The 13,208-nt window shown below is 36.8% G+C and overlaps 1 protein-coding gene across 1 annotated transcript; it reads left to right on the forward strand.

Annotated features, from left to right (window-relative positions):
- The first annotated feature begins 1,104 nt into the window (after window positions 1–1,104).
- LOC126627340 (probable copper-transporting ATPase HMA5) lies at window positions 1,105–12,612 on the forward strand. Its single transcript, XM_050296804.1, has 6 exons — window positions 1,105–1,427; window positions 9,423–10,814; window positions 10,943–11,197; window positions 11,293–11,415; window positions 11,519–11,998; window positions 12,110–12,612. Exons 1-6 carry the CDS (start codon window positions 1,158–1,160, stop codon window positions 12,527–12,529), a joined length of 2,940 nt encoding a protein of 979 aa, XP_050152761.1. The 5' UTR covers window positions 1,105–1,157; the 3' UTR covers window positions 12,530–12,612.
- The last annotated feature ends 596 nt before the right edge of the window (window positions 12,613–13,208 follow it).

Below are 13,208 nucleotides of genomic sequence, written 5' to 3' on the forward strand. Positions count from 1 at the left end.
TGAATAATATTAACTTAAGCAAGCTTTGTAGTTAGTGCAAATCATTAACCCTATCACTCGAGGTTATGAGTTCGACTCTCCACTCCTAAGTACATATCACTTGTATTTAAAATTTTCTATTGGTTGCTACTTCTCTTCTTAATATTCTTAGTATTCTTAATATTGAAAAGGTACCAAGTTTCAAATTCTAAATATTAGAAAGATCCCATGCTCCAATTTGCATAAGGTAATTAGATTAATAAGGACTTTAATTAAATTAATAACTAAACTAATTAATAAGGATTTACAATGAGCATGCATACCCATGAATTCTCTTCTTTTGAGCATAAAAGATAAAATAAAAAATAAATAAACAAAAAAACATACATAAACATGAATGTTTGAAGCTGCTAGAATATTAACTTCCAAATATCATATACTGAATTTCTCAGATTTTTTTAGTACAATGTCCAAATTTCTATATCAATTGCCAACACTAAATAATCGAAGGTTAACACTATGTTTGGATGATGAAAATAAACTTGGAATTTGAATTAAAATCAGAATTTATAATTGACATGCACAAATTCCCTTGTTTGGATTCATAAACATAGAAATTTAGAATTTCCGCATGGAAAAACAACTTGGAATTTGAGACCTCTAATTCCCAAGTTTAAATTCCACGTAAATAGGTGTCATTTCCCAATTTCTATGATTGAGAGTTTAAAAATAACAAATTCCGAATTTAATTCCATTGTTCTTTTAGGTTAACCAAACAAGAAAATTCACAAATTCTAGAAATTCCGCCATTTCAATTTCCGCCATTTTAAAATTCCATAGTAATCTTAAATTGTTTCATCCAAACATAATGTAACTACTCATATGGGGTGGTGTCCATGTTTCCATATAAATTCCGTCACAAAAGAAACAACATAAATGGTAGTCTAACCAGTCACGGTAGGACCCCATTTGCCACTAAAACCTAATTTTACGGTTTCCTTGTTCACTTCAGACACGCATCCCACGTATTTCCACTACCCGAAAGTATTTAGAAACCCCAATATCCAACTTTCCCAGAGTGCATGCTCCGTGCCTCCTCCTCCTCCTCCCCAACTTTAAAAGTTTAAATAGCTTACCAACTTCCCAGAAAAGAAAACCCTATAACTAAATTTGCTAGAATGGGTTGCATTTGCAATGACTGCTGGGGTGACATGTCACCCCGGCCGCGCTATCCGTCGATGTCTAAGAACCCGAAAAGTACGTCGCCGGAAGCAAGGCATGTAAATGGCTCTGAGGCGAAGGCCTTGTTCTCTGTGGTTGGCATCACATGTTCTGCATGCGCTGGATCGATTGAAAAGGCGATCAAGCGGCTTCCGGGGATCCGTGAGACTGCCGTTGAAGTGTTGAAAAATACAGTCCATGTTCTCTACTATCCAAGCTTGGTTACTGTAAGTTCTTACTTTCTTGGATTGCTCTTTTATTCCTCTTGATTGCAAGAAAAGTTGGACTTTCATGGATTGGGAGTGTCCAAATAGAGTTAGTATATTGCGGCTTTGCCAAACCACGCCTTCAGTATCGTTTTACTATCGCCCAAAAGAAAATATTGTGGTATAAAAAAATTCAAATACTTGTTCTACCACTAAAATATTATGAATTCAATTTTCTTTTAAAATCAAGTAAAAGGTAACAAAGAATAGTGAGTCATTCACGAATAATTACGTTTTTAATATTGAAAAAATGTTTCAAATTCGAGTTTTCATCTGCCATTTACACATAACAAATAATTAACATAGCAGAGAGACTGCAGTTTTGGGTTCACTAATTGACCTCGAGAGTAATTTTTAACTATTACTCATAATATATAATAAGTTCACAGAAACTGTAATATCCTCCATGTTCAAAAAGCTAAAATAATACTTAGAATCAACCTTGGCAGCTGAATCAACCTTGGCAGCTGTTGCAACCGGCAAAGAGCCCCCAAACCTCAACCAACCTGAGTGGAGAGTGGTGACCCTTCGTTCCAAAATCAATCATATGTGTTCTTAACTTGGTTTCAAAAGCTACTTTTATTTCCCTTTTCCTCTATTACCTTTTCAAATTGACCAGAATTATCTTGATTTGAAAGCACTGAACTGTTTATTAAATAATTAGCCTGACCTTATTTAACGGGAAGCATGATTCTAACCCACAAAGTTTATTTTGAAATATACAGAAGTCGAATCTGACTTTTTGCATAACATCATTTTCTAGCTACTAGTATAAGTTTAATCATAATAGAAGTTTCTTTATTAATATAGAACTCTAATTATTTTTTTTAGATAATATCATTTGTTAAAAAAAAAAAACTCTAATTTTGTCACCTCAAAAATCTAGTTGTGCACTTTTAATAAGACATTTTTTTCCATCTTCAAAAAAAATATTTTCTTTCTAAATATTAAAAAAGAGGGTGAATAATTAGATTTTGAAGTGACAATAACAATTTTTTAATAAAAAACTTGATTTAAGTCCAATTTCGTTATTAAAAATAATCAATTTTATTAAAATAGATCATATCCCTTGAGTTTAGGATTATTTTATTATTAATAATTATCTCTTTTTTATATATATTTATCTCTTTAATAATCACTGTTCTAAAAATCTCCGTCTAATGCTGTTTAGGCCCCACCTAGGCGCTAGGCAGCTGGTCACCCCCCCCAATTAATGCCTAGGTGTTTGAAAACTAAGAAAGAGTGTCTAAACCTGCTGAGGTGCCCACCTAGGCACCCGCCTAGCCCGTCCTAACCCTCCTAGGTTGTGACTAACTTAGACAAAAAATAGATCACTTTCATTTTGTATTTTATTTTTTTCAATAAATTGTAAGAGATTTGTTGAATACTTAAATGAACATACATTATATGCTTGTTCCCCATGTTTTCATTATGTTCTAATACTTCATAATATATATGTCATTATATTTTGTAGTTTATGATGAAATTATATATATATATATATATATATATATATATATATATATATATATTAAGTATAAACGGACACTTATTTACACAAAATATAATAGATTTACTTAAATCTGCCTAGTACGCCTAGGCGCTAGGCCCCAGCCCGCCGCCTGACTAGCGCCTAACGTCTTTTAGAACCTTGTCTCTTTAATAATAAGAATCTTTTCCTCTGTTTATCTCAACTAGCCTTCTTGTGCCACTTAGAGCATCTCTAATGGAAGTCCCTTATTTAGGGACTCTCACTCCACTTTTGAGTAATCGTTTGAGGACTTAAAGGGATTTTTGTGTGCCTAAAGGAATATTGCCTCCAATGGTAGAGTCCTTATAGTAAAATCCCTAAATTTAAAGTTTTTATGATTTTACATGATAATTTGATTAGGTGCACATTTTTTTGCTTATGTTAATCTTTTTTTAATTAATTAAAAACATTAAAATTAAAAGCATCAAGAACATTAACTCTTCAATCAAGATTGTGGGTCCCGTTTTCTACTCAAAGTGCACATTTTTTTGTTTGTGTTATCCATTTTTTAATTCATTAAAAGCATTAAAAGCTTCAATTAAGATTGTGGCCCCGTTTTCCACTCATGGCTCGTTTACATAACCATAGGAGGAATTAGATTGATGAGGAATAGGAATAAAGAGGGGCCATAATTGGATTACTGTTAAAATTGTTTACTTAAATGTTATGGAATCGGAGTATGAATGAAATTGAGTTCATATAAGTTGTTTACTAATTCACCTGAATCGGAATAGAAATCAATATAATTACTAAAATACCTTTTAGTTCTTTATTTTATTTTTATTTCATCTATATTTATTTTTAATCACATTTTCATTAGTTATTTTAAAATGCCCTCACCCACCTCATCAGCACCGCATGGCAGTTCTTGCTTTTAACCCCAATCCTCCAACACCACTCTCCCATATCATCTTCCCAGTTCCCACCCCGCAGAAGAAAATACTATTTTAAGAACCTAGCCAAATTCATCTTCCCAGTTCCCACCTCACAAAAAAAAATTAACATTTTAACCCAGCCTATGCATCTTCCCAATTCCCACCCTGCAAAAAATATTCTGGAAAGCAATCGGAGCCAAGGACTAGATGAGCATCAACATTGCCAACGGCCCCGAACTTTGAGGTCCCGATCGTCAAACCAACGTCACATGAGGATGAGCCAGCTGTGTCAACAGTGTCGAAGCATCTGCAAAGCCTCTTCATAAGAGGGCATGATAGGAAAGATGAAATGCATTCCCGATTCCTTCACCATCCCGGAATCCAAATACCTCACCCATGGAGGGAGTCCAAGTCCTCCAATTTCAGGAATTGAATTCCATTTTTGGTGTGGGTCCGCACGTTGTTGATTCCTCTAAATTGTAGTAAACACAAGAGTTATCCGTAGTTGGAATCAGATTCCTTATTTTCATTCCGATTATGGGTGCGTAAACACGCCCTCAAGGTTGTCCCTATACAGTCCCTATATGTGATGACATACACTATATATCTGATGAATCCCTATACTTTAGAGACTCACTTTCCGATCTATTGGCGATTCATTTTGTCCCTATATTTGTTTTATACCTATTTTATACGGTGGTTGTCCCTGTGTATGGACTCAACTGGAGATGCTCTTAGTATTACGGTCTAGTGGTATTCCTCTTCATTTGTAAATGAGAGGTCTTAGGTTCGATTATTACCAAATGCAAATTTGAACCACAGGCAAGTTGGGGCCTACTACTTAGGTGGCTAGACAATAAGGGTGCGTTTGTTGCACCGGACTATCTCGGACTGGACTAGCTTCAGGGACTAAGCTAGACTGGCTTAGACTAGACTAAGCTGGACTGATTTAGTGAAGCGTTTGGTGCAATGTCGGATTAAAAAGCAGGACTAATATATTTTATTATTAAATTTATATTTACAATATTTTATCATTAATTTAATCTATATATACTAATATTTTATTATTAAATTATCATTTTCCTTTTATCTTCTCTCGTTGTTTTGTTCGCCAGCCCTCCCCTCTCCTTTTCTCTGCCATTTCATCTCCTTTCTAGAACATCTTCCTCTCTCTCTTTTTTTCCGCCCATTGCATCCCTCCCCTCTCCTCTTTCTCTACCATTTCATCTTCCTCTCTCTTTTTTTTGTCCACCCAAATCTTCCTCGGACTCCAAATCTGCCTTGCCCTGCACCAGCGACTCCACCTGTTGCTGGCAGAGAATTCAGCGACTTGAGGTTCTGGAGCTTCTCGGATGGCTCGTCCATGGCGATGGTGGCGGCAGGAAATATGGGATTGGGGATTTTTTGTGGGTGATGGTTGGTGGTGGGAAATATGAGATGGGGGATTTTTTGTGGTTGATGTTGGTGGTGGAAGAACCCTCACAGGGAGGAGGAAGAAGCCCAGAACTCACAGAAGGGCTTGTAGGGAGGTGAATCAAGCAGGACGAAGAGAGATGCCGTCGAAATCGAGGTCGATGAGGTGAATCAAGCAGAACGAAGCGAAGTTCCTAGCTAATCCCGTGGTTTTTGGGGGGACTCGTGAAGACCGGCTAGCACGCCTCGCAGGGACTCGTAGTCGAGGCGAGTCCCATTTATTTTAGTCCCACAACCTACCAAACATAGGATTATAGTCCTACTTAAGGTAGTCCAAGTCAATCCCTCCTAAGGAGGTGTAACAAACGTGCCCTAAGTGTCTGCTTATACTTAAAAAATACATAATTTCTTCACGATACATAAACTACAAAATAAAATAACATATAGATTATATGGTATTAGAACATAATGAAACCATGGGGAACAAGTATATTATGTGTGTTCATCTAAGTATTCAACAAGTCTCTTACAATTTATTAAAAAAATAAAATGCAAAATGAAAGTTATTTATTTTTTGTCTAAGTAAGATCCGCAACCAAGGTGAGTACCTAGGCGGGTCTAGGTGGGTTAGGCGGGCACCTAGGCGGTCTAGGTGGGCTCCTAAGCAGGTCTAGGTGATCTTTCTTAATTTTCAAATGCCTAGAGATTAATTGGGACGGTGATCAATCGTCTAGTGCCTAAGACACGCTAAGTGGGAATTTTTGTAACAGTGATTATGACCTACAACCCAAAATAGAAACAACCTCATCTGATGAAAATGCCAAAATTTCAAAGGATTATAGCCAACTAATGTAGTATATAAGAATGGATTCCAAAAATTTAAAACATCATCCTCATGTGAGGACTTGGCTAAAACCTTATTTTTAACGGTAATACTAGGACAAACAAATTTTTTGAAAACCAAATGGTGTGATTTTAGATGATTGGATTATTAATTAAGTGTCAATTAATATGCTTGTTTCTTATTAGTGACATATCATTTGATTTGCAAATTTGGTTTAAATTTTTGTTCTTCCTAGCATTATCCTATTTTTAATTATCCTAAACTAAACATTTAAGAGCAATAACAACAAAGAGCAATAACAACAAAGCATTTCATTTAAGATCAGTTTCAAAATTTTCTGCTCTTCTACAAAATCTATTATAAAATTTTTAGCACTTCACAACACCAGATTCACAATTCCAACACTTTTGCAAGATCAATTTTAAAACTTTAGCATTTCTACAAGATCAGTTTGAAAATTTGCAGCACTTCTACAAGACCAGTTTCAAATTTAGCTTGTCTGGAAGATCTGTTTCAACATTCCAGTATTTCTGCAAGATTAGTCTCAAAATTCCAATTTTTTTGCAAGATCAGCTTCAAAATTCCATCATTTCTGCAATGTCAGTTTCAAAATTTTCATCACTCCAACAAGATATGTTTTAAAAATTTCAGCCGTTTTAGTTTCAAAATATTTAGCACTTCTACAAAACTAGTTTCAAAATTTCAGTATTTTTGCATGATTAGTTTCAAAATTCATGCACTTCTACAATATCTATTTCAAAATTCATACATCAAAATCGATCAAAACCTCAAAATCAAATACTTTCAAAAAAATACTAAAATAAAAAACCTAAAATCTAAAATTCCAATCGTTCTTAGAAAAGAAAAAAAAACACTCATAAATCTAGGGAACAAAAATGAAAAAAAAAATGAAGAGGGAGATCGAGAAGAGTGAAGAAGAAATGTGAGAGAGAAAGACGACGAAGAAGTAGGAGGAGAGAGAGAGACGGGTAGGAAGGAAAGGAATAGAGAGAAATGGACGAAGAAGAAAAAGGAGAGAGAAAGAAACAGTACAAATAAAGAGACAGAGACTCATCTTATAGCTAAGTGAAACTGTAAATACAAAATAATTTAAAAAAAACCATGACATCACCTGCCACATGGATAAATTTTGTCTCTCTGAAATAAATAAATAAATGAAAACTTGGTCTCTCTCTAAAATATTGTCTTATAATTTGGATGTGTGTAATTGTTCTAAAAAAATACTAGTGAAGAAAAGGTCAAATTGAGCTTAATCTAATAAAATGTTGATTTTTTGGACCTAAATCTAAATGCCCATTTTTTATATTATAATTTATGCAGTGTCTATCGTTCTCATCAAATTTAAATAGCAAATAAACAGTTAATGTTGATGTGTTACATGTAACTAATGCCGATAATTTTTTTTCCTAGAATAATACTTGCATTCTTTATTGAGGATAACTCATTTTCACACTTGCAAATAACGTATTTTTACTGTAAAAAATTCATAATTGAAACCATTCAATTTCTTTTAAAGCTTATCCTTACAAAGAAAATCATCTGGATCGAAAATCGTTTAGTCATTCAAATATATGAACCAAATAGGCGGTTCATCATTAATATGTTACTTGGTACTTACACTGTCGATTTATTTTGATATATTTGGAGGGCTCAACGACTGTTTGATTCGAATGATTATTTGTATGGATGATCTTCTAATGAGGATTAACAAATTAAACAATTCCGATTATAAAATTTCTGCAGTAAAAATACATTATTTGCATATTTGCAAGTGAACTAAGGAACTGATTGTCTAATTTTATTTTGTGAGTAACTTTATATCTTCAAAGTGGAGTCTCTTCTTTTAGTCACAAAGTGACCCAAAGGTTCATGGTCAATCATTGTGTTTATAATAAAGGTTGGCACTAAGGGTGTGTTTGTTTCCCTTCACTAGCCCTCACTGGATTGGACTAGACTAATAGTTAGTCCAGTCCCATGTTTGTTACTTCACAGGATTAGCTTTAGTTTAGTGGGAGTAAGTCGGACTCGCCTCGACTAAGGACCGTGCTAGACGGTCTTAACGAGAGACGTCACGAACCATGGGACTAGCTAATCCCTTCGATTGCTCTATGCTCGCGTCCTCTACTCTCTTCTCTGCTCGCGTTCTCTCCCTCTCTCCTCGTCCCCAACCCTGAATCATGAACAAAGACCTAGATTCAAACTTCAATCGGAGAACTCACGAGCTCTTTCGTCCGATTCACCCCCGCTCAGACCAAGCTCATCGATCGCACCGTCCAATTGGGATCTTTCCTTCTAGACCTCAATTTTCGACGGTAAGGACTTATGGCTAATTCCTCCTTGACCTCTTCCACTGCTACCTCTGCTCCGATTTTCCCCTCACATCCTTTTCTTCCCTACTTCCCACAACCAGAAAACCCATAAAAATTGAACCCAAAAAACCCAGAAAAACTGAACCTAGAAAACCCAGAAAAGGGAAAGGGGAAAGAGACAGTGGCACAAAAAAAATGGCAAAGAAAGAGGAGAGGGAAGGGATGCAGTGGGTGGACAAAAAAAATGAGAGAGGAAGATGAAATGGCAGAGAAAGAGGAGAGGGGAGGGATGCAGTGGGCGGACAAAAAACTGAGAGAGGAACATGATTCTAGAAGGGAAGATGAAATGGCAGAGAAATATGAGAGGGGAGGGATGCAGTGGGTGGACAAAACAAAATGAGAGAACAAGATGATTCTAGAAAGGAAAATGATAATTTAATAATAAAATATTAGTATATGTAGATTAAATTAATGATAAAATATTGTAAATATAAGTTTAATAATATAATATATGAGTCCTGCTTTTTAGTCCGGCACTGCACCAAACGCTTTACTAAGTCAGTCCAGCTTAGTCTAGTCTAAGCCAGTTCAGCTTAGTCCCTGAAGCTAGTCCAGTCCGAGATAATCCGATGCAACAAACAAACCCTAAAAAAATTAAATTTATATTAATTATTAACTTATTCTTCACCGTTGATATCAGACCCATTACTGGACGACCATGCATACTAAAGTGTGGTTTGAAAATACTAAAAAGTATTATGTTTAGAGTGCGAATCTTTGGAGAATTGAAATATTCTCTAATATATTAATGTTATCTAGGCCTCTGCACCCATTGCCACTTGGCTTTTGAGTAGGAATTTAAAGATCCCATTTTACTGCTCATTAAATTTGGTACAACAGATCATTCAGTCCATCACCAAAATTCATAAAGTGATAGAGCTAATTACTCCAATGCATATGTAGGAGGAAAAAATATGCGAGACTATTGAAGATGCGGGATTTGAAGCCAAATTGATCAAGGAGGAGACAATTAATGTCAAATTAAGACAAGTATGCAGAATAAGCATAAATGGAATGACTTGCACCTCTTGCTCCTCCACTGTTGAATCTGCCCTCCAAGCAGTTCATGGTGTACAACGAGCTCAAGTGGCCTTAGCAACTGAAGAAGCAGAAGTTCATTACGATCCAAAGGTTGTAAGCTACAATCAGCTGTTGGAAATCGTCGAAAACACCGGATTTGAAGCGAAACTTATTAGTTTAGGGGATGACATAAGCAAGATTGAGCTCAAAGTTGACGGCATAAAGACTGTACAAAGCATTAGAGCAATAATAAAATCCCTTGAAGCACTTCCTGGGGTTCAAGATATAGAGACATTCCCCGAACTCAACAAAATTTCGGTTTCTTATAAACAAGATGTGATAGGACCTAGAACTTTCATCGAAGTGATCGAGTCATCAGGGTCCGCGCATTTCAAAGCAATGATATACCCTAAAGGGGGGAGAGACACTCATAGAAAGGAGGAAGTTAAGCAGTACTATAAATACTTTTTATGGAGTTTGTTTTTCACAATTCCCGTGTTTTTAACCTCCATGGTGTTGATGTATATCCCTGGAATTAAGAAGGTGCTTGATGTTAGAATCGTGAATAAGTTGACAGTTGGTCAGATTCTGAGGTGGGAGCTGTCCACTCCAGTGCAGTTCATCATAGGCAGGAGGTTCTACATTGGATCATACAAAGCGTTGCGCAACGGTTCTGCTAATATGGATGTTTTGATTGCCTTGGGAACCAATGCAGCCTATTTCTATTCAGTCTATATAGTTTTAAGATCTGCAATCTCTAGAGATTTCAAGGGTACAGATTTCTTTGAGACTAGCGCAATGCTTATTACATTTATCTTGTTAGGCAAGTATCTAGAGGTTTTGGCAAAGGGGAAGACATCTGATGCCATTGCCAAGCTTATGAACTTGGCGCCCGAGACAGCAACGTTGCTGAGTTTGGATGAGGATGGAAACGTGGTAAACGAACAAGAAATTGATAGTAGGTTGATACAAAAGAATGATGTGATTAAAATCATTCCAGGTGCTAAAGTTGCCTGTGATGGTTTTGTTGTATGGGGGCAGAGCCATGTGAATGAAAGCATGATAACAGGAGAAGCGCGACCGGTGGGTAAAAATAAGGGTGATGCTGTCATTGGAGGCACTGTGAATGAGAATGGAGTGTTGCATATTAAGGCAACAAGGGTTGGATCCGAGAGTGCTCTTTCGCAGATTGTTCGACTTGTTGAATCTGCGCAAATGGCCAAAGCTCCTGTACAGAAGTTTGCTGATTGCATTTCGAAATACTTTGTGCCAACGGTAACCAACTAATTTGACATGAATTTTCGGTCATAATAAATCTTTCCGAAATTATTTTGAAAGCATTTCGATTAGTATTATGTTTGTGCATAACTTTGTAGTTTGTAAGCATGTGGCTAAATTTGCAGGTTGTCATTCTTTCATTTTCGACGTGGCTTGCCTGGTTTTTATTAGGGAAGTTCCATAGCTACCCACATTCTTGGATACCATCTTCTATTGACAGTTTTGAGCTTGCGCTTCAGTTCGGGATCTCAGTCATGGTCATAGCTTGCCCTTGTGCTTTAGGCCTAGCAACTCCTACTGCCGTTATGGTTGGTACCGGAGTTGGTGCATCTCAAGGTATACTGATCAAAGGGGGCCAAGCATTAGAGAACGCACATAAGGTTAGCATGTGAATTCATCTAGCACTTTGTCATTAAACTAGAGGACCTCTTTCCACATTTTTAGTTCTCATGGATCTGTAATTTGAGTACTGCAGGTGAACTGCATTGTTTTCGACAAGACGGGGACTCTCACAGTTGGGAAACCAGTGGTTGTAAACACAAAAATCTTCAATAATATGCTCCGTCATGAATTTTATGAACTTGTTGCAGCAACTGAGGTAGGCATTTCAATATCGCTTCCAATTTTTGTCGAACGGAAGTTTGGTAAACAAACTCCCCCCCTTGAAGGATGATGCTCTTCAATGTATTTGTGTATACTAGGTCAACAGTGAGCATCCACTAGCCAAGGCTATTGTAGAGTATGCCAAGAAATTCAGAGAAGGTGAAGACAATCCTTCCTGGCCCGAAGCACAAAATTTTGCATCCATTACTGGCCAAGGATTGAAGGCAGTTGTTCGGGACAAGGAGATAATCGTAGGCAACGAGAGTTTAATGTTGGATTCTAACATTGCCATTCCGGTGGAGGCTGAAGCTACACTAGCAGAAGCTGAAGCATTAGCTCAAACCGGGATTCTAATAGCTATAGACAGGGAAGTAGCAGGAGTTGTAGCCATATCCGATCCACTGAAACCCGGCGCCAAAGAAGTCGTTTCCATACTCAAGTCCATGGGAGTTAAAAGTATCATGGTTACAGGTGACAATTGGGGCACAGCCAATTCCATTGCCAAGGAAACTGAAATTGAAACCGTGATCGCAAAAGCCAAACCCGAACATAAAGCTGAGAAAGTGAAGGATTTGCAGGTGAGTCGTGCACTTTCACAGTCGTTAATTATACTACATTTCATTTTACAATAAGATGCAGCTGGTCTTAGAATTTTGCGGAGACAATAAGCTTCATGTTCTTATTCACAGGCTGAGGGATACGTTGTTGCAATGGTGGGAGATGGGATCAACGACTCACCGGCACTTGTGGCAGCAGATGTAGGAATGGCAATTGGTGCTGGCACAGATATTGCTATTGAAGCAGCTGACATTGTTCTTATGAAGAGCAACTTGGAAGATGTGATAACAGCCATTGACCTTTCCAGGAAAACCTTCTCTCGCATTCGTTTGAACTATATCTGGGCGTTGGGATATAATGTGCTCGGAATCCCAGTAGCTGCGGGAGCCCTTTTTCCATCCACCAGGTTTAGATTACCGCCATGGATTGCCGGAGCTGCAATGGCAGCCTCCTCTGTTAGCGTCGTTTGCTGCTCTTTGTTGTTGAAGAACTACAAGAGACCCAAGAAGTTGGATGTCCTTGAGATACATGAAGTAAGAATCGAACAATAAATATTAGTTTCGATTCAATTGGAACGACGACAGTTTGGTTCCCGGTGTATATTATTGTGATAGCAGACTCCACCTTCGATGAATTATCATGCACTAATTACCCTCAGGACATTAAAAGAAGAGAGTTGTGCATCTCACCATCTGCTAAAGTAACATGGGTTTGAGATTATGGTACTTTTTTTTCTTTTATTTTATTTTTTTTTTTTAAAGTACATCGATATTTTTACATTAGGGGGAGGAAGAGTCCGGCTAAGCCACACTATGGGCAGTCTAATTTAGTATCGAATTCATCATCCACAAGATTCGAACCGAATACCTCTCACTCCTAAATGAAGAAGAATACCACCAGACTGTAGTACTGAGCGAGATTAAAGTGCTTTAAAAAAAAGCAGCTTAATCTAGACCAAAAAAAAAAAAAAAAAAGTGTTTCCTTCAAAATATGATGTCAATGACGGTAGAAAAGCAAAAGTAAGGTTTGTCATGCTTCTAAAAAAGTGTTTCTTTTCGAAGGAAAACTAATGAAAATGGTTTGAAAACTTTGAATTTTAACGATAAAAACAAAATAAAGGGTAAAGTGAATAGTACCAGGATTGAATTTTTAGTGTAAAAATATGGTTTTTCGTTAAAGTGAACAGTACCAGAAGTTTTTCGTTAAAGTTCCCTTTTTTCAAAGCATAGT

This window comes from Malus sylvestris, chromosome 6 (assembly GCF_916048215.2).
Source record: "Malus sylvestris chromosome 6, drMalSylv7.2, whole genome shotgun sequence".
NCBI lineage: Eukaryota > Viridiplantae > Streptophyta > Magnoliopsida > Rosales > Rosaceae > Malus > Malus sylvestris.

Excerpts from the sequence above, each read along its gene's own strand:
- LOC126627340 (XM_050296804.1), top strand. The coding sequence starts at position 1,158 with ATGGGTTGCATTTGCAATGACTGCTGGGGTGACATGTCACCCCGGCCG. Across the intron at positions 10,815-10,942 it reads CGAAATACTTTGTGCCAACG|GTTGTCATTCTTTCATTTTC; the intron begins GTAACCAACTAA and ends CTAAATTTGCAG. Across the intron at positions 11,198-11,292 it reads CATTAGAGAACGCACATAAG|GTGAACTGCATTGTTTTCGA; the intron begins GTTAGCATGTGA and ends TGAGTACTGCAG.